General features: G+C 35.6%; 1 protein-coding gene across 1 annotated transcript in view; it reads left to right on the top strand.

Moving 5' to 3' along the window:
- The window catches only part of LOC150106813 (WD repeat-containing protein 91), a 324316-nt gene that overhangs the window by 254001 nt on the left and 43717 nt on the right, over nt 1–26598 (top strand). The window contains exon 13 of the mRNA XM_090392727.1: nt 10450–10615. Coding sequence (XP_090248853.1) covers nt 10450–10615 — 166 coding nt within the window. The remainder of the gene's footprint in view (nt 1–10449; nt 10616–26598) is intronic.

Raw genomic sequence — 26598 nt, 5'->3', positions numbered from 1 at the left:
AACATTTTAAATTTTCTTTCTGTTCTTGTTACTTGTAGCCATTTAGGTGGTAATCTTAATTTTATTTTAACGAGGAAGTGGTCACTACTTATTTCATATCCTCTGCGAACTCTAACATCAGACGAAAACTTTGGCTTTGCATTTAAGATAAAATGATCTAATATTGATTTCCATCCTCTTGCTGCCCAAGTATATTTATGTATGTCTTTATGTGTATAGAAAGAATTCATTATTTTTAAATTATTATAAACTACAAAGTCGATCAATTTTTTACCATTCCTGTTTAGAGTATGTTCTCCGTATATTCCTACATTATTATTAATTTTCGTGTTTCCAATTCTTGCATTTAAGTCTCCTGCTAAAATTACATAATCATTTTTATTATTTTATTATAAATATTTTGTAGCTGATTATAAAATTCAATATTATCCTGTTCTCTTCCTTCTTCTTGGTCATATAAACTAATTATTGTTAAATAACCTCTATCTATTTTTATTCTAACTTCTATTATTCTTTCATTCCATAATTTATAATGTTTTAACTATTTTGAAAGGCAAGTTTATTTTTCACTTGGTTAGACTATAATAAATTTAGTTTAATCCTTTACCCAAGTGTAGGCAAACAAAATTTGCACCTGAAATAGTTCTGGACTGATGCAACTCGTAGCAAAGGTGGACCAAGCTCTCATCATTCCTTGTCTCAGTATTTCCCATAATGCAAAGCACAGCTCCTTGCAGACATGTATAATGCTATGCATTAAGGGAAGGGTCACTACCCAGACCGGTTTCGACCTTTTTATGTTTTGAAAGGGGACATGGTTATAAGGACAGAAATGGAAAGCCCCCATGGCCCTCGAGTACTCTAATAGTATAAGGGTCATAAAATAAGAGTTGGCTGATAAGGCCTTATAGGAAAGATTAAAGTGAGTGGGTCTTCCTCAAAGTAGTAGAAGAAGTGGATAGATCCAACTAGGGGACCATGGGAGTGCCACTTCCCTTACAATCTTTATTCTAGTAGTAAGACTTATACGTTGGTTAGACATAACTGGTAATTAATTTACGGAATTGACAACGCATATAAAGTAAATTAATTAAAGATAACTTTAATGAATCACTTCTATATTTCGGCAATGTCACATTGCCATCTTCGGGAACATAAAGATATGGTATGTGCACTAAGGAACTAACAAAGCAAATGAGGAAGAAAATAAGAACTAATTTTGTTCCTAAAGTCCTAATGGTGCCCTCTTGCGGGCTAATTTGGTAGTCTTGGCAGTTGGGCTGAAGTTCTCAAAATGAAAGTCTCCCAAATTTGTTGTATCAGGATTTCAGAACACCAAGACTACATCCGGTTTCACCAGTACAGCCGCTCTGGGCTGGCAGACCATGCCTTAGATACCCACCATAAAATTCGTTGGAAGAAGACAAAAATAATCCATCGCAGCAAGTTTAAATACGAAAGACTATTCAAAGAATCTTCAGCAGCTCTAAAAAACGTTCCTAACCTCAACAAATTTGGGTGCATGAAACTGCCCCAAATTTGGGAGACTTTCATTTTGAGAACTTCAGCCCAACTGCCAAGACTACCAAATTAGCCCGCAAGAGGGCACCATTAGGACTTTAGGAACAAAATTAGTTCTTATTTTCTTCCTCATTTGCTTTGTTAGTTCCTTAGTGCACATACCATATCTTTATGTTCCTGAAGATGGCAATGTGACATTGCCGAAATATAGAAGTGATTCATTAAAGTTATCCCTTACAATCAAGATGATTGCTTTTGCTTTAGTATCACCACTTCTGGTTCTGCCTCCCACTGACGAGACCTCAATAAAGGTAGAAACCGGTCTGGGTAGGGCTATTTCCTTAATGCATAGCATTATACATCTCCACAAGGAGATGTGCTTTGCATTATGGGAGATACTGAGACAAGGAGTGATGAGAGCTTGGTCCACCTTTGCTACGAGTTGCCTTAGTCCTGAACTACTTCAGGCTCAAACTTTGTTTGCCTATACTTGGGTAAAGGATTAAACTAAATTTATTATGTTTTGAAAGGGTGTTATGAATTCAAATCGTGATTCCTGCTTGTGCTCTTTGGTCTCTGTCAACTCCACTGTATATCATATTAAAATTTTCGGTTCTCATGGTTCCTTTTACTTTCTTTTTTGTTTCGATGATTACTGCTATTTTAAAATATCTTTCATTTAATATTTGGTCTAATTCTATTTCTTTATATGCTATTCCTCTTATATTCCAGTTTTCTATATGTATTATATTTCATCTTTTCCATTCCAGGGTCGTTTTCCGTAGATTCATTCTGATTACCTTTTTCTGTCAGCTTAAAAGTAGAATTATGTTCTCCATGTCAGATGACATGGAGAACATAATTCTACATAATAGGAACTAGCCTGCTGATGGATAGTTCAGTGGTAGGGCTGCTACCTTAAGGTTACTGAACTAGCCTTCTTCCAGATTTCAACCCATAGGAGGAATAGGATATATTGAAGGGGAAAGAGTAGAATTATAGTAAAGGTTTATAAAGGGGACATGGTTATAAGGCCAGAAATGGAAAGACCCCTTGGCCCTCGAGTACTCTAATAGTGTAAGGGTCATAAAATAAGAAGAGTTGGCTGATAAGGCCTTATAGGAAAGATTAAAGTGAGTGGATCTTCCTCAAAGTAGAAGAAGTGGATAGATCCAGCTAAGGGACCACTGGAGTGCCACTTCCCTTACAATCAAGATGATTGCCCTTTTTGGCCCTGTTGGTCCACGAGTATATTAGAGTATATTCAGACCCTACCCCCCCCCACACACACACGGTGGGCTCCCCTATCCACTACCCAGTTGACGCACTCTCTAGGGGTTACAGGATCCCCCAAAAGATTGTTATTATCATATTTATTATTATTTATCATATTATACTGTTATGTGTTTTCGAATCAAAAATATCTTTATTCCTGATGTAAAAACTCGATGTTACAAAAAATAATTAAAACTCTAGTGCATAGATTTTTACAGTAGGAACACACCTTAAAAACACTTGTATAAAGTGTATCTATGTTTCTTATGTTCAAATTTTGTATAAACACCAAAATAAGCCCAAAGGGAATTGACTCGCTCATTGTTTAAAGGCAAAAGTAAGATGTTGAAACCAACAGTAATATCAATGAGTCGGCAGCTTCTTTTGAAAAGTATTTACTAGTCCTGTAGCAGGAGACCTTCAAGGTCAGTATTGAAAGGGTGCGGCGTGCATCAATCGGAAAGTCCCATAGGCCAAAGCTGGATTAAGGACGTCTAAGGAGAAGAATAGATTTGTTGACGAATGTTCGAGAACTGCCAATCTCGTGATGTTGCCCGGGGTTCTCGTAACTACGCACAAGACATGTACGGAGACATTTGGGGTCCAATAACCTTGAAAAAAAAGTGTAGGGGCAATGAGATATAAGGCTCGGAGTTTTGTTAAGAAAGGCTTCCTATTTTCATCTTGCCTATCTATCCACGAGAAGTCGGGGAGGAATGGTGCCATAAGTCCGTAGGAGAAAGACGGAGTCCATCCACTTAAGGCAGTTTTCCAGTGCGAAGCCAAGGATAGTCTGGAGGTCAATCTAAGGAGAAATCTTGCCATGTAAATCCAAGCCTTGCCGCTCCATTTGAGTACATGCATGGCCAACATCATATGCAGTTTCCTCGCCAGTCAAATTCTAGACGCCGGAAGAACCCATCCAGTATCCCGCTAGCTGAAGCGACTCCTCATCGTTGCCCTGAGACTCTTGTAAAGGAAAGGAAAAGAAGTAAAAACCCAGAACGGAGAAGAGCCCCTTGAAGCACCAGAAGAAAATAACAAACAAGGAGGGAAGACATATGCAAGACAGTCAGAGACCCACGTGAGTCTGTAATGTTCATTTTCTTTATGTGTTTGACTAGATAATTTCCCTAAAGAACTGCTGAACTGACTAGTAAAAAAAAAAAAGTTGCAATTTTTCTTATGTGCATGAGTCACCCAGAGATCTGTGCTAAACCGTAAACAAGCCAAATGTGAGCGTAGTAATTTTCCTTAAGATGAAATTGGGTTAATTTGAAATTCTTCTAATCTTTATATGTGCTGAATTAATTTCTTGTTGAAATGTTTAACTTAGAAGGGATGAAAGTATGTCAGTATAATTGCCAGTCATATAACTACGTCTTTAAAGTTAAGAGTGAGAGCTTAGGAGTTATATGATGTGTGTGTGGTGCTTGCTAGAAGATTAATTACTGTTGCTATGCACACCTAAATAGTTTCTTGTTATGTTTGAAGAATTTTTAGTAATTGTGAAGCGGAATGTACTAAATAGAGTTTAACTGAGAATATATATATATGAAAGTTCCTTGAATATCGTGTTTGAATACTTGTTTAAGAATTAGGATTTCTTTTGGGAATGAAGCTTTAATTACTTGCACTGTATATAATTCTTTGACCTATTATTAAATGTTGATTGTTTTTTTATACAATGTTTCTGACTCAGTTTAATCTTTTGCAATGCACTGACCTTAAATAAAATCAGACCTGTAAGGTGGGAATAACCCAGAAGTTATTAATGAGTTAAGAAACTTAGTAGAAAATTTTTGGCTATGGCTAAGTTATGATATGAGTAAATTCTTTGTTCAGCGAGGGTATTAATGCCATGTGTCATAAGGGGAACTTCTGAGGTGCAGTCAAAATAATTGAAATAAATATCTAGAGATCTCAGACATGGGGAGGAATACTTAAAGTAGAACAAAGATAGAATTAGAGATTGATATAAGCATAGTGATAAAAGTAATTTACAAAGTATCACAAACATTACAAAGTGTTACAAATATTACATTCAGAAAAGCGACACCATAAAATATTACACTGATGAAGTACGATAAGAAACTAATGATAAAACAGTCTTTCCTTTATAATTTTCATTGTGGTTATATCAGAATTACTGATATAAAGATAATGGTTATCAGAACACAATAATTGGATAATTAAGCATTTACCTATAGGTAGGATATACCTGATTCACATGATGTATCATTAAGTTGAAATGCATAATGACCATAACCCAACTCTGCAAGGTAAAACGTTGAACAAGAAAAACTACATGTGGTGTATAGTGTGAGTTTTATTGCACTGCATATTATTTGTTGAATCTCCAGGTGTAACTATTATAAACATTATTAATCTATTTGTGTTTATATGACCTTCCTTAATAGCCTTTCTCTGCTGTGGAGAAATCAAATCCCAACTCTTTTTTTAACCTCTTTGATAGCTTTCTGTTATGTAGATTTCCCCTGAGTGGTCTGTTAGCTGTACATAGCAAATACCATGCGAGCGCTAAATCTTGTTTATGCTTCCAGCTTTATTTTTATTTAGCAGTTTTGTTGACTGTGCAAGGGAATAAATGCTACATTTACAACATAATGTTTCAGTAACTTCACTCTTCTATTTGTATGTCAAATATTATAGAGATACTACCTTCAGTAGCTTCAGTTTTTCTCTGCTGTTTAAACTGCAAGCACAAATTTTATTGTCTTAGGATCCATACCCATTAAGGTGCTCTATTTTTGTGGTTCCTTCTCTTGCAAATGTTTAAAATGTGTATGGTTGTTCTAATGGCTCCAATTCACCATGCTTGGGTAATGGTGGGGGAGGAATGTAGGTGTAACTTCCTGTCTCAGTCAACTTTCTGTTAGCTACATCATAAGTGATTTTGCTTTAGATAGCATGAGGAATATATTGATGAATAGGAGGAACTGCAGACTGTTTAGATAGGCTATAAATTCTACCAGCTGCTCTTTAGATCCCTTTACCCCCACCCCGAGGGAACATATCAGGAATTTGATGATAATGCTCTTTGAATCATTCCTGCCAAATGATTAAACTGAGAGCCAAATTCTTGGTCTTATGTGGCGATCCTCTAAAGTGCTGTCTCTCAAATTGATTTCATAATTAAATTTGAAAGTTGTAGTAAAAGCGATGATCAGTCTATGACCAACTCTCTCCCCCTGGGAAAAAAAAAAAAAAGATTACGAAGCAGTATTTAAACAGTTTGGCAGTATCAGGTAGAAAGATGGAAGATATAAAACTGGATCCATTTGACCTTCTTGCCAACTTGGATATTGTCAACTTATCAGTATTCCCAGAGATGAAACCTTGCAATAGATAAGAACATTGATAAATTCACAATGTCAAGGCAAGCAAGAAGATCCAAGAGTTCTTGATTTCTATCCAATCTATTTTCTCAATGAAATTAGAATTTCTGTATCATCCACTTCCAGTATGTCTAAATATCTGTATAGATGTTTAGATGTACTGGAAGTGGATGATTGCATCCACTTCCAGTACGTCTTTACTTTACATTGCATTTACAATGGAATGTAAAGGTATACATCTGTGTTATTACTTCTTCCAGTAATAAGTATATGTCAGAATCACCAATAAGCAAAATGACCATCTAAATTCAAATGGAATCTACATTTGTGTTTTCCTGGCAATAACATTATTGCTTGGAAAACTCTCCTCACATGCTCTTACTCAAGCATTCAGTTTGAGTAAGAGCATTTGAGGTCTCAGCCAATGACCTGTTGAACCTTTTCTCGGGTTAGTTTTATTAGCCCCCCAAAAGGGTGTTTTGTTGACGGTGAGTTTGCCCAGTCTCCTCAAGGTCAGCATGCAGGGATGCCATCAGTTAAGAATGAAGTGCAGATGTGCATTTCTAATTAGTATAACTGAAATATGATGAAATGTGCTCTAAGTACATTTCAGGTAGGAGCTTGGGATATTCTCTACATCATATAAGAAAAATAAGTCTTGATATGATCTCTAATTTGCCTATTTTTGAAGTTATAGACTTGCACTGTATGTAATAAGTTGTCTGTAGACCTCTGGTGTTCTTTAATTTGGTTATTTCTGGAAAACCTTTTACCTGTAAGTATAAAAGATGAAAATATCACAAGGGAGGTAGTGCAGATTTCACAAGACAAGTTTTCATTCAAACCATAATTTTTACACTTTTTAGTGACTATCTGATTTCGTACATCAAATGTACATTTCTAAGTTTAGAATAATTGGAGTATAATGGCTGATAAGTGATCTCTAAGCACACTTAAAGTAGTAACTTAGGATAATATCATTCTCTACATCATGTGCTGTCTGCTATGTAATGCTAATGAACTATATATTTTAATGAAATTACAAGACTAAATATTAATTACAATAAATTTAATATTTTTGAAATGAAATGAAAATGGAAGTAGTAAAATTGGATATTAATCCAGTCAGCCTGTATCCACAAGTGGACTGGTCATGAAGACACTTCAGCTTATGCTTGGAAAAGAGATTAAAACAAGAATATAATTTCTTGTATATTATGATTTACTTTGTAGCTAACAACAGAAAAGAACTTTTGCAACTATCTCTCACCCAAAGTATTTTAATACAGTAAAACCCGATTTTATGGACTTCAGATTTATCGGACAAAATTTACAGTCCGTATGTCACATGTGAAAATTAACACTCTGTTAATTTTAAAATGCTTTTAACCAAGATTTGTGTATAATTAAATTAACAGGTTATTTTTTTTTAACAAATTTCCTGGGTTTTTTTTTTAACAAATTTTGACGAATAGGCCATGTTGGATAAACACTGTAGTAATTTAGCCAACATAAATGACTCACTGCTCATAAAACATGTCCGGCGAATGATTAGCACATGATCATGCCAATCGCACTGTAATTGGTTCTTTAGTCGTGTGCTGTGACTTTCTGCGGCAGTTTTAATGCGTGCCGGCCGATGTTCCAACGTGCACTAAGCTATGCCCAGTAGTGTGCATTGGTTTACTCGTGGTGAATGGTTTATGTATGTGTAAATCTACTTTATTATATAACGGACTTTCGGATTTAACTGACACCCCCCTCCCTCTCGCCCGAAGTTCGTTATATCGAGGTTTTACTGTAATATAGTTATTTCACTATTTTGATACTTGTATATAGAAAATGTGACTTCTGCTTTGATATAACTATGGTATCTTCTTGGTGACTCCCGCTAATGAGATCTCAGTAAAGATTGAATGATCCTGAGTAAGGAGTCTTTTGAATTGATGTGAAGACAACTTCTATACATAAGTAGCCTAGCCATGAAAATATTTTATGCACAATTTTTTTTTGCTTATGCTTAGATATAGGATTAAAGCAAGAATATAATTTCTTTTATACAAGCAAAAAAACTTTCTCCTACTCTCTCTGATCCATAGTACTTAAAAATGTGGTCTGAAAGGAAGTATGCTTTGTGTTATAGGATGCTAAGGCAGTGAACTGTATATTTTAATGAAATTACAACAGATTAAATATTAATGACAATAAATTAATATTTCTGATATTTTGGCAAAGTCAAATTACTATCATTAGGGAACACAGTACAATATGATTTATTGTACATCTTCTCCTCTAGCCAATTTTTTGTGGAACATTTTGAAAAACATATCCTTGATATTGCTGCTCTCAAACCTTCTATCTGGCTAAGATATATTGATCATGTGTTCTTCCTCCTCCACCTCAATAACCAACACCCTCAGAATCCAGTTCACCATAAAATTTTCTAGATACTCTAATCACACAACTTTATCCCATCATTTCTCTTCTTAACAGAGCCTCCAACCTCTGTTTTACTCAGGCTTCCCTTTCAGCTGAACTGAACTTTATTCACCAGACCTTTCTGTCCAATGGTTGCAATACTTGAAAAGATTAAAAATTGGTTTTTCTATATATAATTGTGTCTGCATGCACACGTGCCAATCTCTCTCTTGCGTGCACACGCACAGTATAGTCTGTATTGTTTTCAAATCTCATCTGAAGCTGGCTACACATATCTGCTCTCCTAAGCATCCACTCTCTCCCCTCTCTGTTCCAAGTGTTTAAAAGGTTTCTTGTTATTGCAAATTATCATATGATCAAACTGGTAGATCTACTGATATCTGCCTAGAAGAGTACAAGAAATATATCTGCTGCCATAACTATGGCAGTGGATATATTTGTTGCAGTGAATATAATAAATTCACTGCAACAAATATAAACTTGAAAGATTCTTCTTAGAATCAGCTGCAGATTTGTTAAACCAGCTTAATCTTAATAAATATGGTTGTGTTAAACATCCCAAGATTTGGGGAAACTTTAATTCATAGGTTTCCTGCCCAACAGTTAAGGCTAGCTAACAGCACCCATAGAAAGTACCGCTCAGTAAGCCTTTCGGCTTTTAGTCTAACTTTTCCCCTTATTGTTTTGAGTGTTTTCCTGTTTGCTTTTACAATTTTAAGATTGTATCCCTGATGATGTCTCTGTCACAGAGGCAAAATGTACGATCCAATAGACTTGTATATTATCATTTCTCTGTGTTATATTCATTCCATTAAACCTAATAATGAGTTCGTGACCAGCATTTGGCATGATACCACTGAATATGATTTTTGGTACATAATTTTTATTTAAACATTCTGTTGCTACCTATAATTTTTTTTCATTATTAAAAACAAGACTGACTCATTTACCTGAGGGTTTTTTTTTTTTCAGTGGGATTCATGTTTGGGCCAAAATTAGCACCAATTCTTGAAGGCTCTCTAAAAATTTATGTTCAGAAAAAATTTAATTTGAAATCAAGCAGTCTTGAAAGTAGGCAGATAAGATAAATGTTGAATTCAAAGCTAGGATGGCCTATCAAGAAATAATTCATAACAAAAGTAATAATGAAATAAATTAAACATTTCATTGGATTAAACAAAAAAGACTAATTAAGAATTGAAAAAAAGTGCTATTTTCAGGTAAGTCATATTGTGGTGTAAGGAAACAATGCAGTCAGGAAAGGCGAAGTAGTTAACAAACACATCACTGGTGGCAGAAGTTTTGGAGATGTTTCTCAGTTGGTCATTCCTAAAACTGAGGTTTTTGGGATGAAAATAGTCCTGCACAACAACAGCCTCTAATTGAGGAAGCTTGTTCCAGAGCAAAAGCAATTTTCCAAGCAAGACAACTCCGTGTCATTCTTCAAAAACACAAATAATTTTATGAAATTGGTTGCTTAGCATGATCTAGGATTTCTCCTGACCTAATTCCAATAGAAAACCTCTAAGCTATCTGTGAAGAAAACTCAAGAATGGATTATACAAGTAAGGCATGCTGATTTGTGGTAACATGCATTCCTCAATGGAAAGTTCAGTACATTAGGAAAAAGGAAAAGCTTTGAATGCCATCACATATTATAAATATTATCAAAGATAATGTATAAAGTATTAAACAATTAAATGTGAAAATTTATTTATCTTTTGAAAACTGAATGCTTTCTTCAAAATATTATTAATTAATTTGCACATGTATATGATTCAGCTTACTTTATCAACTGATTAAGACAGTGTTGTTGCATCAATATTCATAATATATAACTTTTATCATATTGTAGAATAATGTGCATTGCATGCAGTCCCACAGAAACGTGTTTTGCATTCTCAACTAGTACTTCTCCATGTCGTCCACTTTCCAAATCGGAAACTATTAAACCTGAAGTCTCTTCTCTTCCTCCTCAGGGCAAATTTTTTTTATGGGATATGCGTACCTTGCAGTTACAGGTCAGTATCATCTTTGTTTTTTAATGCTATTTACATTTAACTCTCAGTATAGTAAATTTAAATGTATAGTGAATTTACTCAAATTCCTTGTATCTATGGAATTTGGTTGGAACTTTTTAGTAGTTTGCTATAACAAAAACTTATACACTATAACAATGTGTATTATAACTAGAGCTGGGGCATGGCACCTGCTTTACAATTCTGTCATCACCACTTAATCCACCAACTACACCAATGCCATCTACTGTCTGCCACTAGTATTTTTTGTCTATAAATTGTGTGTGCTCTCAAGACTGATTTTTCTGTATGCAGGATGAAAAAAAAAAAAAAACAGTTTTCTGGGAGAAAAAAAACCTGTTTCCTCCATATGAGATCAGCTAATTCACTTTTAATTGAAAAAAAAAAACATATAAAGATTCCTCTCGAAGGGTGCAATGTACTGTTGTTCTTCTAATTGCACTACAGAAGTGCTTCACTTCAGTTTCAAATGATATAACTATTACAACTGCAAATTCGCATGAATCAGCTTGTTGCAATTTGTATAACTGATGCTTTAAAGTATAAAACTCTTCCATATCGGTAATTCTGTGGCTTTCTTCAAGCTTTCCAATAATTCTTCCCTGCATGAATCATTTTGATATCTTTAAGACATTACAAGACATCCAAGTTTGCAACTTTATTCCTTCAAACACAATTCGGTTAGTGCTGCCTTTTGCCTTTTATCCTGTTGTGTGCTACCACATGACCTCGTTGCATAATTCACTTGCACATTCAATTTGAAAATTTCAATTACAAATTCAGTTTGAAAATTTGAATGTGTAATTGACATTTTCAGATTGTATGCAAAGGATCATGTGGTAGCACTCAACAGTATAAGACAAAAGGCTGCACTAACCGAATTGTGTTTGAAGGAATAAAAATATCATCTAAATACGAGAGCCATTATAAAAGTGAAGATGGATAAAAGGGAATACCTTTAGATGGAAATGTCATCAAACAGAAAGCATTACTGTTGTACAAACAAATTAATGAGAAGGAGCCAACAACATCAAACAACAATTGTGAATTTTCTGCAAGCTCAGGTTGGCTTACAAAATTTCTCAAAAGATATGCACTTCATAGTGTAAAAATAAAAGGAGAAGTCGCATCTGCAGATGAGCCGGCAGCTAGGAAATTTCTTTCAAACTGTTTAAAATTATTGAAAATGGTGGCTATACTCCTGATCAAGTTTGAAATGCAGATGAGATCGGTCTTTTTTGGGGAAAAATGCAAAGTAAAACTTATATAGCAAAATCACAAAAGAGTGTTGGTGGCTTTAAACAGTTAAGGATCGTGTGACTCTATTTTGACTGTATGATCTCCTGAAGCACTGCTTCAGGAAATCATATATTAAAACCATTACTCATTAATTGATCCCTAAGACCACGGGCAATGAAAGGTGTGGATTTTAACAAGTTAACAGTGCACTGGAAAGCAAACAAAAAAAGGTTGGGTTACAAAAGAAATTTTTAATGAATAGTTCCATCAATGTTTTGTTACAGAAGTTATCGGATTCACAGTTGCATTTATCGGATTTATATATATGATTTACCTGATTTTGCTCTGTATACTTAGTAGTTAGCATTTATTAGTTTTAGTTTCATTACTATCTTACCATAAATTTTGGAAGCAGTTCAGCAAGGTTTTCTCTTTGATTATTTCATCTTCATCATCATCAAATTCCTGCCATGTACCCTCAAGGGGTGTACAGGATATGATAGTACTACATGAAAAAAATTACATCATTATTAATTTCCTATCTACAATTTTCCTCCAAATCAGTCTGTTACTTGTCAAGACTCCAACATTATCAGATCTTATATTTCTATCATCTAAAGCACTTTGTACCGTATCAATCCACCTATATCTTGGTCTTCCTCTCGGTCATTTTCCTGCCAACCTGGCAAAGAACACTTGTTTTGCTAATCTTTCCTCTCCCATTCTGTTTAAGTGACCATACCACCTGAGATTAGCTCTGCTAACGCATTCCTGGATGCTGACAATGTCAAGTTCTTTCCTAATATCCTCGTTTTTAATATGATACTGCCATTGATGCCATCTGTTCACGCCTATAATCTTTCTCAGGACTCTCATATCTGAAGTCTCTAGTCTTTGGTCAAGTGTTTTACTTCTGACCCAGCTCTCAGATCCATAAGTTAAAACTGGTTTGAACACTGTCTTGTATACAGCTAATTTAGTGTTGCGACTAATTTCTCTCCTATTCCATATGAATTTATTCAATTGACTTCCCACCATACCAGCTTTGCTGATTCTATTGTCTATTTCTATATTTAATTTACCATCTTCAGTAAAAATCGTGCCTAAATAGCTGAAATGTTTTACTTGTTCCACAGTTGACATTTTCAATGATTCTGCCTATTTTCATTGTCTTTGTCTTTTTATTGCTGACCTTCATACCATATCTATTACAAGAGCTATTCAATTTAGTCAGAGAATCTTGCAGACTTGTAGCGGATTTATTTAGAAGTATAACATCATCTGCATAAAGCAAAGAGCTGACATTAACATCTCCAATTTCGATATCATGTTTAATACCACTTTACTTCATAATGCGATCCATATAGATAATGAATAACAGAGGGGATAATGTACATCCTTGTCTCACACCAGATTTAACATTAAACCATCTTCCTGTACTTCCTTCAATTCTAACTGCTGACTTACAACTCAAATAAAGACTAAGTATTGCTTGATATAATGTCCCATCGACACCATATAACTGCAGCGTATTGAATAGCTTCTCTCTTGGCAGCTTGTCATATGCCTTTTCCAGATCGACAAAACTTAAATACAGATCTTTGTTATATTCCCATGCTTTCTTGACTATTTGTCGTAAAGTGAAGATCTGATCCTGACAGCCTCTATTTGGCCTGAATCCAGCTTGTTCTTCACCAAGCTTTTCTTCCACAATTCTTCTCAACCATTTCTCAAGCATACTTGCATAGATCTTGCCAGGAATACTCAGTAGGGAAATACCTCTGTAATTCTCACATGCAGTTTTATTTCCCTTTTTATATATAGGTACTATGAGAGCTCTACTCCAATCATCGGGAATTTGTCCCTCTGTCCAGGCTTTCTGAACTATGCAGTGCAGCCACTGTAAGACTCTAATACCACCATACTTCAGCATTTCTGGTCGAATATCATCTACTCCTGCTGCCTTTCCACATTTCAAGCCTTTGATGGCTTTTTCTACTTCAAGTATGGATATGTATTCCTGACTGCATGCCTGGTCAGTGTTTTTTACCACTGTGCTGTCATCACTGCTTGTTTCATTTAGCAGTTTTTCAAAGTAATTACTCCATACTTCAAGGATATCTTTTTCTCCCGTTTTCATGTCACCTTTATCATCTCTAATTCCTTTTATAGCACTCTTTCCTCCATTCTTAAGCTTCTTCAACAACCTCCAGAATATTTTGCCACCTTCTTGATATTTATTTTCTATATTCTTGCCAAAGTCCTCCCATGACTTTTGTTTAGCTAGTTTTACACAGTGTTTAGCATTCTTGCATTTGTCTCTATATTCTCTAAGAGCACAAGCTGACTTATTTGACAGGAACTTTTGGTATGCTTTCTTCTTTTCCTTCACTGCCTATTTAACCTCCTGTGTCCACCAGGGAGTTCTGATTTTTTTATCCTTACAAACAACCTCACCACATGCCTCTCTGGCAGAATCAATGTTTTCTTCAGAGTTTGCCAATGAATCTCCAAGGTTTGATTCCTGTTCTCAAACTCTTTCATTTTTCCTTCAATAATCTTTGTGTATTTTAGTCTACAGCTCACATCTGAGAGCTGCTCAACTTTTATTCGCTTTAAAACTTTCTTACATGTTATTCTTTTCAATATGAAATTCAATTTTATCCTGCTCAAGACTAAATAGTGATCACTTCCAATTTCAAATCCTCTGTACACTCTGGTGTCCTGCACCAGGGAGAAAACATCACTATCAACAATAACATAGTCAATGAGACTTTTCTTATTCCTTGCCTCTTCTCTCCATGTGAATTTGTGCACATTTTTATGTTGGAACATGGTGTTAGTAATAACCAGTCCATGTCCTGAGCAGAAATCCAACAGATATTTGCCATTATTATTAGCTTTGCTCTTTTCTCCAAATTTTCCCAAAATATTTTTGTATGTCTCACAATCATTTCCTACTCTGCTATTTAGATCCCCAACAAAGACCAACTTTTCATTTTTCATTGTGTCAGTTGCTTTTTCTAAAGCGTCAAAAAATTCCTCCACTTCTACCTTAGTAGAACCTTCTGTGGGACCATAGGCACAAATAAGTCTCATTGTCCAGTTCCCCATTCTCATATTTGCCCACATTACTCTACTTGAGACTGACTGCCATTCAAGAAGATTAGCCTCATATTTTGTGTTGAATACTATGGCTACTCCTTCTTTTCCTTGATTGTCATTGCCTGAATATAACATTTTGTATTTATTGCTCAGAAAGATCTCACCAGTTTTGGTCTTTTTTGTTTCAGTCACCCCTATTATGTCGATCTGGTACTTATCTAATTCCTCGGCTAGCTCCATTTCTTTGCCATTCAGGCTTCTTACGTTGATAGTACTGATCTTTAACTCTGGTGATGTTGAGTTGGGGTTTATTTTCAGATTTGTTCCAGTAGCTGACTTTTCGCTGTTCGCCCTGGTTCCCTGGCGAAAACAACGGGGGCTTTGTTTAACCGGGCGACGCCCCAGCCGGCATGAAATTTTGTCATGTTGTACCATCATTCTATATTTTGGTTTAACCAATAAGAATACAATTTGGTCAGCTAAATCCCAAATTGCCAGCCCATCCTCGTCCGTTCAGTATCCAAGTAGATACCCAACAGGGTGCACCACGAGAAGGTGAGGATTGGACATTAGGTCAGAAGCCCTGGTCGGTTCCCCGCATTCCTTTAACGGCTATGTGGAGGTCTCCTCTCAGTTATACAGCTGGATTATTTCAAGTTTTACTTTTTATTCATATTTCTTAGAAAGAATTTTGTATCTGTTTGGTCTCTTTATTGTATGATCTTTTTGCAATTTTGCTATGAAGTGATCCTATATTTCTCTCTTTTTTCAGCATGCTGTTTTGTATTTATAATTAATTTCTGCTTCTAGTGATTTTGTGTTTTATCCATTGTTTATATGCTTCCTTGTCTTTGATTATTGCTTCAATGTTCAATTTCTTATTCTCCTCCTCTTCCATTTACTTTTTGTTCCAAGGCATTCTGTTGCTACATTTATTAATGTTTGTTTTTTTTTTTAATTCCATTCTATCGCTATATTATCATTTTCTTTTATTTGTTCTAGATTTTCATTCCAGGATGATACTTTTATCATCTAAGAATTGAACTCTAAAAAATTCTGGGGATATCTGTTTGCATTGATTTAGTTAATTTTAAAACATCTTGGATTCTTAATTTTTCCTTTAATAGATAATGATCAGATTCTATTTTTGCACTTCTAAGTACTGGCTATGTAGTATCATAGTAGATGTTTTTCTGTTAGCTATTATACAGTCTATTATACTTTTTAGGTATTAGTAATTTTTAATTGTGGAAAAATCCTCAAGTATGTATCTATTTCTGTTGCATGTAGTTTCATCATTTGTTCTCTCATTATTAATAGATAATTATTTGTGTTTATTTTATCTTTTATTTTTGTAGACCTGAATAAAAAGCATTGTAATCTTCCTCTCTTCCTTCCTCTAGGCACCAATAATAGTCAGGAAGCCACAACTTATGTGTAATCTTAGTTTTTGAATTCTCTTCCTCTAGTATTTGTAATGTGTGATATTTTAAATTGATGTGTTAATAAGAAAACAAAAATAAACATGAAACAAAGCACTCAGTAAGATGAGGCTGACCAGGTTTATAATTAAATAAAAACTTAACACAAAATTTAATTAATAATATAATAAAAGGAAATAATTGCAGATAGCCATAAAAAAGGTGCATTCTGTGACAGCATTCTTATACAGTGATGGCATGTGCTATCACAGTTGAATCAAGAGCAGTTTTTATAAGTTAAAGATACCAAAAAATTATATACTTGGTTTAATCCTTTATCCAAGTGTAAGCAAACAAGTTTGCCCCTGAACTATTTTCAGGACTGGGGCAACTCGTATAAAGAATCTAAGACTTCACTTGCCTTAGTATGCAAAGTGACAAGAAATGGAAAATATACAAGCAATTAGATGGGACAGCTATGGAATCTCCCCTTTCCCCCCCCCCCCCTCCCATAGCCAACTTCTACATAGAATATCTGGAAAAGCTAGATATCAATACAGCCACTCTCAAACCTAGTCTCTGGCTATGCTGTGTTGATGATGTGTTTGCTATTTGGCCACATGGCCCAGACACATTGAATACATTTTTAGTACATCTAAATAGCCAGCACCCAAAAATCCACTTTACAATGGAACTAGAAGCCAATGACTGTCTGCCCTTCCTGGACACATTAATCACACGTCTTCCAGAAGGTTCCTTATCATTCTCAGTTTATAGAAAATCCACACATACAGGGAGATATTTATACAAACAATCACACCATCACCCTTCTCAACAATATGGTATCTTAAAAACACTAACCCATAGAGCTAGAGCATTTTGTTCCAGTGACATTGCTCTCACTGCTGAACTTTCTCATCTACATCACACCTTCCTGACCAATGGCTATAACCCCCATAAGATAGAAAAATACTAAATGCTACCCAAAAACTCCCCCTCACTATCTACCACAGAAGACTACAACAAAACTATCACCATCCCATACATTAAAGGCACATCTGAAAAGATATCTAGAGTACTTAAAAAACACCAATTATGTACCGTATTTAAACCTTATGTGAAATTGGCAACTCTCATCTGTTCACCTAAGGACAGATTCTCTTTTTTATCACATCCAGGAGTCAATGAAGTGCCCCGTTCATGTCATCGAGCCTACTATGGACAGACAGAAAGAACTGTGGACATCCGCCTCGGCGTACACAAAAAATATATCTGGCACTTTTGCTATGGCAAGTCTGGTCTGGCAGACCATGCTTTGGATACCCTTGCACACAGGATAAATTGGAAAAAAAACAAAAGTGCTGCACAGAAGCTTTTACAAATCAGAGAGGTTGTTCCTAGAATCAACAGAAGCCTTGAAAAATACTCCAAACCTCAACAAGTATGGCTGTATAAATCTACCAAAGAATTGGGAGACAGTCATCCTAAGACCAAATTAAGACCTGCTTTCTCTCTCTTTTTTTTTTTTTTTTTTTTTTTTTTAAACTTAGATGGCACCTAATTAGGAGTTTAGTCTTTGTGTTGCATGCTACAATTACTCATACTAATCCCGCTGTTACACCAGATTGCAGTTGTCTCGCTACTGTACAAACTTTGTGTGCTCTGAAGATTCTGGATAGAACACCAGCGAAATGTTATTAAGTCAATAAATAGTGTTATTTTCTTATCAATCTGTGTTTGCATCTATACCATTAAAATCCAATCAACATGTACGATGAAAACATAATCCTTTCCATGTGGTTAATACTACCACCAGAGAATTCCAGGGAAGCCACACATCATCCACACCATCTCTCATACCTTTTTTTTTTGAATTCATTCATACTTTCTGCACTCACCACCCCAAAAGCAAACCATTACAATCATGTCATGCTTTGCTCTATGAGACAGAAATCTAGTTCTTACCTCTTTATGGATTGCATTCAATCTCAACTTCCATGGATGTCCTTATCCTCTTACTATCTTCCATAAAATGAAAAATTCCACATATTGGTATCTTTTGTGACTTTTTGAGAAGTTAATAGGTTCTTATCATATAAATCCCTTTTTTTTTTTCCCTGTTTGCTAATGTCTACAACCCACAAATTCTCAGTCTTTCCTTATAATCTATGTTCCACAGTCCCAACATCTTTTACACCCTCTCTACCTTGTCTACAACATTGGAAATCAGGAGACCATATCTGCACACGATACTCTAGGTGATATCAATGTCATATCAAGGCCATATTTACTCATATAAAGAGTAAAAATGATTTTGTTATCCTTACATGTCATTGGTCATTTCAGCATTGCAATTATCCTCTGAGTTCCATTTGCAGTTTTTGATGTATGACCCCTAAACTTCAGCATCTATCTACTTAAATCTCCACAATACTTGGTCTGATCAGTTTCTTTTAACATAATTTAAGCAATAAAATATGCTGTTGGATATTTCATTGCATCAGAGTGCATAACATTACATTTGCTAATTGAACTGAGAGCTGATTTTCACATTACTACCCTATTCGAATCATTCTGTAAGTGCTGCATATATATGCCACATTCCTGATTACCCTACTTATCTTTGGTCACCTTAAATCTTAGACTTCCCCCCTCCCTCCCATACACACTTTTTTGATATGTCAGTCAGCCATTTTTATCCAAGATAATAGTTTATAATCCTATCCATATCCTGCAACGGCCTTCTATTCTGTATTCTGAATAAATACAGAATGGAAGGCTGTTGTATACAAACAAGGGGAAAGGGGAATACTTGTCTAATTCAACCATAACATTCATATAAAATATTAACAGTGACTTAAATATGACCTTCCCTTAGTAAACCCATGTTGTTCATTCCAAAGTATAGATTCTCTATCAACCTATTTCTGTATGTGAGCTCTAACATTTCCAAAATCTTAACTGCCACTCCAGAGATACTGTTAGGTCAATAGTTAAGCACAGTTTTTGTACCACCCTCTTGCAGTGGGATTATCATACATTCTTTCCACTCTTGTGGAATCTTCCCTGTGCTAAGACTCAAATTATACAACTAGGTCAAAGGCATAGCAAGTTCATCTGTGCACTTTTTAACATCCATAACAATATCCCATCAGATCTTATTACTGAATTCTCATTCAGTTTATGCAACATCACTAATACCTCCTACCCATACACCTTTCTTTATTCAGTGTCGAGCAAGCATGAAGTTCTGTTTCATAAACCAAGTTGACAGCTCATAGCAAAATGGGCACAATTTCTTCTGGATTTGTCATTTGCATAATATCTGCTTCAACACATTAATTCTTTCTTTTACTTTGCAGGATAACAATAGAATTCTTTTGGGTTGTCTTTAGCTTGCAGAGCCAGTCTCTTCTCATGCTAAGACTTACCTTTCCATACTCTTCTAGCTTGTGTCTTATAATTTTCATATCTGTCATCATTCTTATGCACACAGTATTCATTCCATGTTACCTTTTTCTTAAGAATCTGTTGCTTAATAAGACTGCATATCCATTTTATTCCTGTTTATTCTTTGAACCCTAGGGACGCATTCCAGTATTGCATCATTTAAATATATTTTTTAATCCTATGTACTGCCAATACCCTAGAACCAAATGTAATGCCTGTATACAATGCTACAGGAAAATAATGCCAGCATTTGGCCATATTTTCTTGCTTTGTAGTTCAGCATCTAATCTTTCCTTAATAGAATATCCATATACCTAGTCACTCCCTAGGTATAACGTGATCACTGTCACCAGCTAGATGGAGAATAGCCACCTCTTTAACTGAAATCCCTTTTGACATAATTAGGTCTAACTCTTTAACATCAAGTGTCTCTGTCACATGATGCTTGAGGAAGTTTTCATAACAGCCTGGTAAATTCAGCTTCATTTTTCTCATGAGATTTCACTGTTAATAAATCAATGTTCAGATAAAGTCAATCATGATGACTGTTCTTTTAGCACCCATCAGGTTGATATGGCAGTGCATTTCATCATCACTATCAGTGGATCTAGTAGATCTGACCCCCCCCCCCATCATGTGTTTGATCCCATTAGACTCAACCTCACACCAGATAGCTTCATCCTCACTGCTACATAGAAAATTGTTACTAATGTTGCAGTCATAGCTTTCTACTCTGACAAGACTTAAAATATCCAATTTCATTAGCAGTACACCTCTCCTCTCCTATCTTAGAAGAAATGGATGCGAGTTTTTAGATGTGTGTAGTGCCTTTAATGGCAGAAAAGACTTGGATTTGCCATCAGCAGCCTGAAAAATTACTTACCAGGATGAGACCTAATGCAGAGAGTCAAGGAAATTAGATCCTTATGTGAAGAATGGCAGAATATGTGTTTGAAAGTTCAATTATGGTATGCAAACATGATAAAGATATGAATGGCATTAAACATAGTTATGCATCTGGAAAAATGGGTGGAAGTGTAAGCTTCGGGTTTGGATCTTTTGAGTGTGTCTGGGGAGGGGGAGAAAAAGCGTACAAGGCCAAGTAGATTGCATATCTAAGTATAAGAAAGGGCCAGTATATAATTTGTCTATATGCAAATGTTAGGAACATCAAGAACGAAAGGGTTTAGTTCATTGTTTTGAGTATTGTTATCTAAGAGTATTGTTAGGAGTGAGAAATAGAGGGGGGGGCACTACTAATAATACCAGCTGACTTGAATCCAGTGAGGATAGAAATGCATGAAACCAATAATGGTAATGTCCCATGTAGCAGCAATTTTGAAGCTATCTGGTGTGAGTGGAAGCTAACAGGATATGGTGGGGGTATTGCTACAGACCTGGTTGCTTGCAGGGTATGATGAAATGCATTGCCAAATTACCCTGATGGGCACTAAATGAGTGATTATTATGGGCAACTTTAATTATCCAAACATTGATTGGGAAAAAGAGAAATCTCATAAGAATGAAGAATAGGTTATTGAGTTGTTGCGAGACAACTTTCTCAAGCAGTATGTGAAAGAAGGAACTTGAGATCAGTGTTAGATTTGTCCATAGTGTCAAAATGGTCTCTGTTTAGAATAAGACTATTTTAGCACCTGGTGATGGTGATCATGCTATACTTTCCTGGGAGGTGCTTAATTATATTGATCTTCCAATTATTACGTTTCATGCTGAACTACAAAGCTGAAAATTATGACCAACTTAAGATAATACTTGTTGAAAATTTTTCACTTGGTTGTACTGTAAATTAAAGATGCCAAGAAATGGTGTTCTTGGTTTCATCCTTTATCCAAGTGTAAGCAAAAAAGGTTTGCACATGACGCATAGCATTATACATGTATAATATACATATCCATGAAACACACGTGTCCATTATGATACGTGTGTTTCATTATGGGATACTAAGACAATCGATGTGAAGTCATCAGCTTCTATATACATGTAGCCCAGTCGTGAAGTGACTTCACGCACGTGCTTTATTTGCCTACACTTGGTTTATAAAGGATGAAACCAAGAATATAATTTCTTGGAATCTTTATTTATTTTTAAGATAATACTGTCTTTCGTCCTATGATTTCAATTATTAAATGGGAAAGATATCAGCAATGCATGGAATCTTTGAAAAAGTGTTTAAATGAGGCAGTATCTGAATCATCCATACAGTTCGAAGAATAAATGGGGTGGGAGTAAAATGAATGTGCAACCTTATTAAGCAAGAAATCCATAAGAAAATCATATTGTGAGTATAAGAATATGAGGAGTTATGAAATATGTAAAATTCAGGCCAGGAAAGTAATGAGCATTTATATGGAAAACAAAATTGGAATATGAAAAGAAATTAGCTATGCAAGTTAAAGAATGTGGAAGAATAACTTTACTGAATGCAGATAGTAATCTAGTTTCAGAAGCTAGTAAGATTGTTTAGCTAATGAGTGTTCACTTTGCTAAGATATATATCAACCAAATGCAAGTAACATGGTGCACAGTTCTACTACTATATTGGCCTGAACAGTTAGACGTGCATGAGAATGAGGAAGAGCTGTTTGCATAACCTGGATAAGAATTTGGCAATAGGGTCAGATAGGGTATCACAAGGGATGTTCAGCTGATGAATTGGCTAGGCCTTTGACATGTTTATATGACTTGAATCTCAGCTCAGGAAAGATACCACAGGAATGGAAAGAATGTATGATAGTTCCATTGTATGTGATTCAAAAACCAGTGTGTCTAACTACCAACCTATCATTATCTCTGGTGTGGTGACGAAGATTTTGGAGAAGTTGGTAAGAACTCGCATACAGAAATTGGTTGACACACAAGCTATACTCTACAAGGAACAGCATGTGTTTACTAAAGCAAGGTCATATTTTAGCAATTTGCTTGTATTTTATAACAATGTTACGGCCAAGTTGGATAAATGGAATGGATATACTGATACTGTTTGATTATGTTAAAGCATTTGATAGGATACCACATAAAAGATAGTTGCATTAACTGGAGAATATGGGTTTGGAACATCAACTCTTGACTTTAAGTGGATGTTTGACAAACATATCAAAAAGTGGTATATGGTGAGTGTGAATCTTTCAGATTTAAGGTGACCAGAGGTGCATCACAGGGTTCAATCCTTGGAGGCCATTCTTGTTCACTATACATTAATGACATTAGGAAGGATCTAATGGGCAATATTCAAGTGGCAGAGAACACTTGTTTTGCTAATCTTTCTTCGCCCATTCTGTTTAAGTGACCATACCACCTGAGATTAGCTCTGCTAGTGCATTCCTGGATGCTGACAATGTTAAGTTCTTTCCTAATATCCTCATTTTTAATATGATATTGCCATTGATGCCATCTGTTCATGCCTATAATCTTTCTCAGGACTCTCATATCTGCGGTCTCTAGTATTTGGTCAATTGTTTTACTTCTGACCCAACTCTCAGATCCATAAGTTAAAACTGGTTTGAACACTGTCTTGTATACAGCTAATTTAGTGTTCCAACTAATTTCTCTCTTATTCCATATGAATTTATTCAATTGACTTCCCACCATACCAGCTTTGCTGATTCTGTTGTCTATTTCTATATTTAATTTACCATCTTCAGTAAAAATCGTGCCTAAGTAACTGAAATGTTTTACTTGTTCCACAGGTTCTCCATTCACAATACAGTAGACATTTTCAATGATTCTGCCTATTTTCATTGTCTTTGTCTTTTTAATGCTGACCTTCATACCGTATCTATTACAACAGTTATTCAATTTAGTCGGAGAATCTTGCAGACTTGTAGCGGATTTATTTAGAAGTATAACATCATCCGCATAAAGCAAAGAGCTGACATTAACATCTCCAATTTTGATATCATGTTTAATACCACTTTCCTTCATAATGTGATCCATATAGATAATAAATAACAGAGGGTTATTATATGTACGTCCTTGTCTCACACCAGATTTAACATTAAACCATCTTCCTGTGCTTCCTTCAATTCTAACTGCTGACTTACAACTCAAATAAAGACTAAGTATTGCTCGATATAATGCCCCATCGACACCATATAACTGTAGCGTATTGAATAGCTTCTCTCTTGGCACCTTGTCATATGCCTTTTCCAAATTGACAAAACTTAAATACAGATCTTTGTATTTAAGTAGCCTGTGACTAGTGGTGTGCCACAAGGATCTGTTCTTGGACCACTGCTGTTTAATTTGTTCATAAATGATATAGGAAATGATCTGAGAGGAACAGTTCATTTGTTTGTGGATGATGCGAAGTTGGGTAGGGCAATAGTGAATGCAGATGACGTCAAAATTTTGCAGGATGATTTGGATAGATTGGAGGTCTGGGCTTAGGAGAATGGATGTCAGTTTAATGTGGCAAAATGTAAGGTTATGCATTTTGGGGTGAAAAGATTGGCGGCAGTTTACTGCATTGGTGGAACCCTGCTCCAGGAAATTGATGAGGCACGAGATTTAGGAGTGTTGGTAGATAAGGAATTAAAATTTAGGGGACACATTGCAAAAGTGACCAAAACAGCTCATCAAATCACTTGGTTGCTGAAGAATACGTTGACAAGCAGAGACAAGCAGGTTATTGTTCCTCTCTATCGAGCCTTGATAAGACCCCATCTAGACTACTGTGCTCAGATTTGGTCACCTAGGTTTCTTCTTGATGGGGAGGAGGTGGAGAGGATCCAGAGGCGAGTGACCAAGATGATAGCAGGTCTGTGGAATGAACCGTATGAGAACAGGTTGAGGATTTGTGGGTTGCAAAAATTGGTTGATAGGCGGAGGAGGGGAGATATGATTGAGACATTCAAATTACTGAAGGGTTTCTATAAAATTAATTCAGAAGATATTTTTGAGAACAGGGCTGGTTGTGGGAGGACTAGGGGACATCCATGGAAACTGGGCAAAAGTGTGGTTAGTAAAGGTGTTAGAGCTGGGTTCTTTACTTTTAGAGTAGTGAATGAGTGGAATGCGCTCCCTGAGTCTGTGGTGGATGCTGTGACAGTGAATGAGTTTAAGGCGAGGTATGATAGATACTGTATGAATGTCAAATAGTTGTGATGAATATGATTTGGGGCCTCCTTCGATGAGTCTAATGACTCCCTGGAGTTGCCCGTAATAATAGTAATAATTTGTCGTAAAATGAAGATCTGATCCTGACAGCCTCTATTTGGCCTGAATCCAGCTTGTTCTTCACCAAGCTTTTCTTCCACAATTCTTCTCAACCGTTTCTCAAGTATACTTGCATAGATCTTGCCAGGAACACTCAGTAGGGAAATACCTCTGTAATTCTCACATTCAGTTCTATTTCCCTTTTTATATGTGGGTACTATGAGAGCTCTACTCCAATCATTGGGAATTCGTCGCTCTAGCCAGGCTTTCTGAACTATGTAGTGCAGCCACTGCAAGACTCTTATACCACCATACTTCAGCATTTCTGGTCGAATATCATCTACTCCTGCTGCCTTTCCACATTTCAAGCCTTTGATGGCTTTTTCTACTTCAAGTATGGATATGTATTCCTGACTGCATGCCTGGTCAGTGTTTTTTACCACTGTGCTGTCATCACTACTTGTTTCATTTAGCATTTTTTCAAAGTAATTACTCCATACTTCAAGGATATCTTTTTCTCCAGTTTTCATGTCCCCTTTATCATCTCTAACTCCTTTTAGAGCACTCTTTCCTCCATTCTTAAGCTTCGTCAACAACCTCCAGAATATTTTGCCACCTTCTTGATATTTATTTTCTATATTCTTGCCAAAGTCCTCCCATGACTTTTGTTTAGCTAGTTTTACACAGTGTTTAGCTTACTTACATTTGTCTCTGTATTCTCTAAGAGCAAAAGCTGACTCATTTGTCAGGAACTTTTGATATGCTTTCTTCTTTTCCTTCACTGCCTCTTTAACTTCCTGTGTCCACCATGGAGTTCTAATTTTTCTATCCTTGCCGACAACTTCACCACATGCCTCTCTAGCTGAATCAATCAGGGTTTTCTTCAAGGCTTGCCACTGAAACTCCAAGGTTTGATTCCTCTTCTCAAACTCTTTCATTTTTTCTTCGATAATCTTTGTGTATTTTAGTCTACAGTTTACATCTGAGAGCTACTCAACTTTTATTCGCTTTAAAACTTTCTTACATTTTATTCTTTTCAATATGAAATTCAGTTTTATCCTGCTCAAGAGTAAATAGTGATCACTTCCAATTTCAAATCCTCTGTTACACTCTAGTGTCCTGCACCAGGGAGAAAACATCACTATCAACAATAACATAGTCAATGAGACTTTTCTTATTCCTTGCCTCTTCTCTCCATGTGAATTTGTGCACATTTTTATGTTGGAACATGGTGTTAGTAATAACCAGTCCATGTTCTGAGCAGAAATCCAACAGATATTTGCCATTATTATTAGCTTTGCTCTTTTCTCCAAATTTTCCCAAAATATTTCTGTATGTCTTACAATCATTTCCTACTCTGCTATTTAGATCTCCAACAAGGACCATCTTTTCCTTTTCGATTGTGTCAGTTGCTTTTTCTAAAGTCTCAAAAAATTCCTCCACTTCTAGTAGAACCTTCTAAACATTTAAACCTTAATACCATTAAAAAATGAAAAATAAGAAGCAGTCTGATTGGTGAAATTTAAATTTGGCTGTCCACTTTACACAAATTTTTGCAAAAGCTAAGTGTGTGTG

The sequence above is a fragment of the Typopeltis vanoorti genome, chromosome 5 (assembly GCF_054136105.1).
Source record: "Typopeltis vanoorti isolate ZY-2024b chromosome 5, IOZ_Tvanoo_1.0, whole genome shotgun sequence".
Taxonomy (NCBI): Eukaryota; Metazoa; Arthropoda; class Arachnida; order Uropygi; family Thelyphonidae; genus Typopeltis; species Typopeltis vanoorti.
This window is presented reverse-complemented; position numbering and strand designations above follow the sequence as displayed.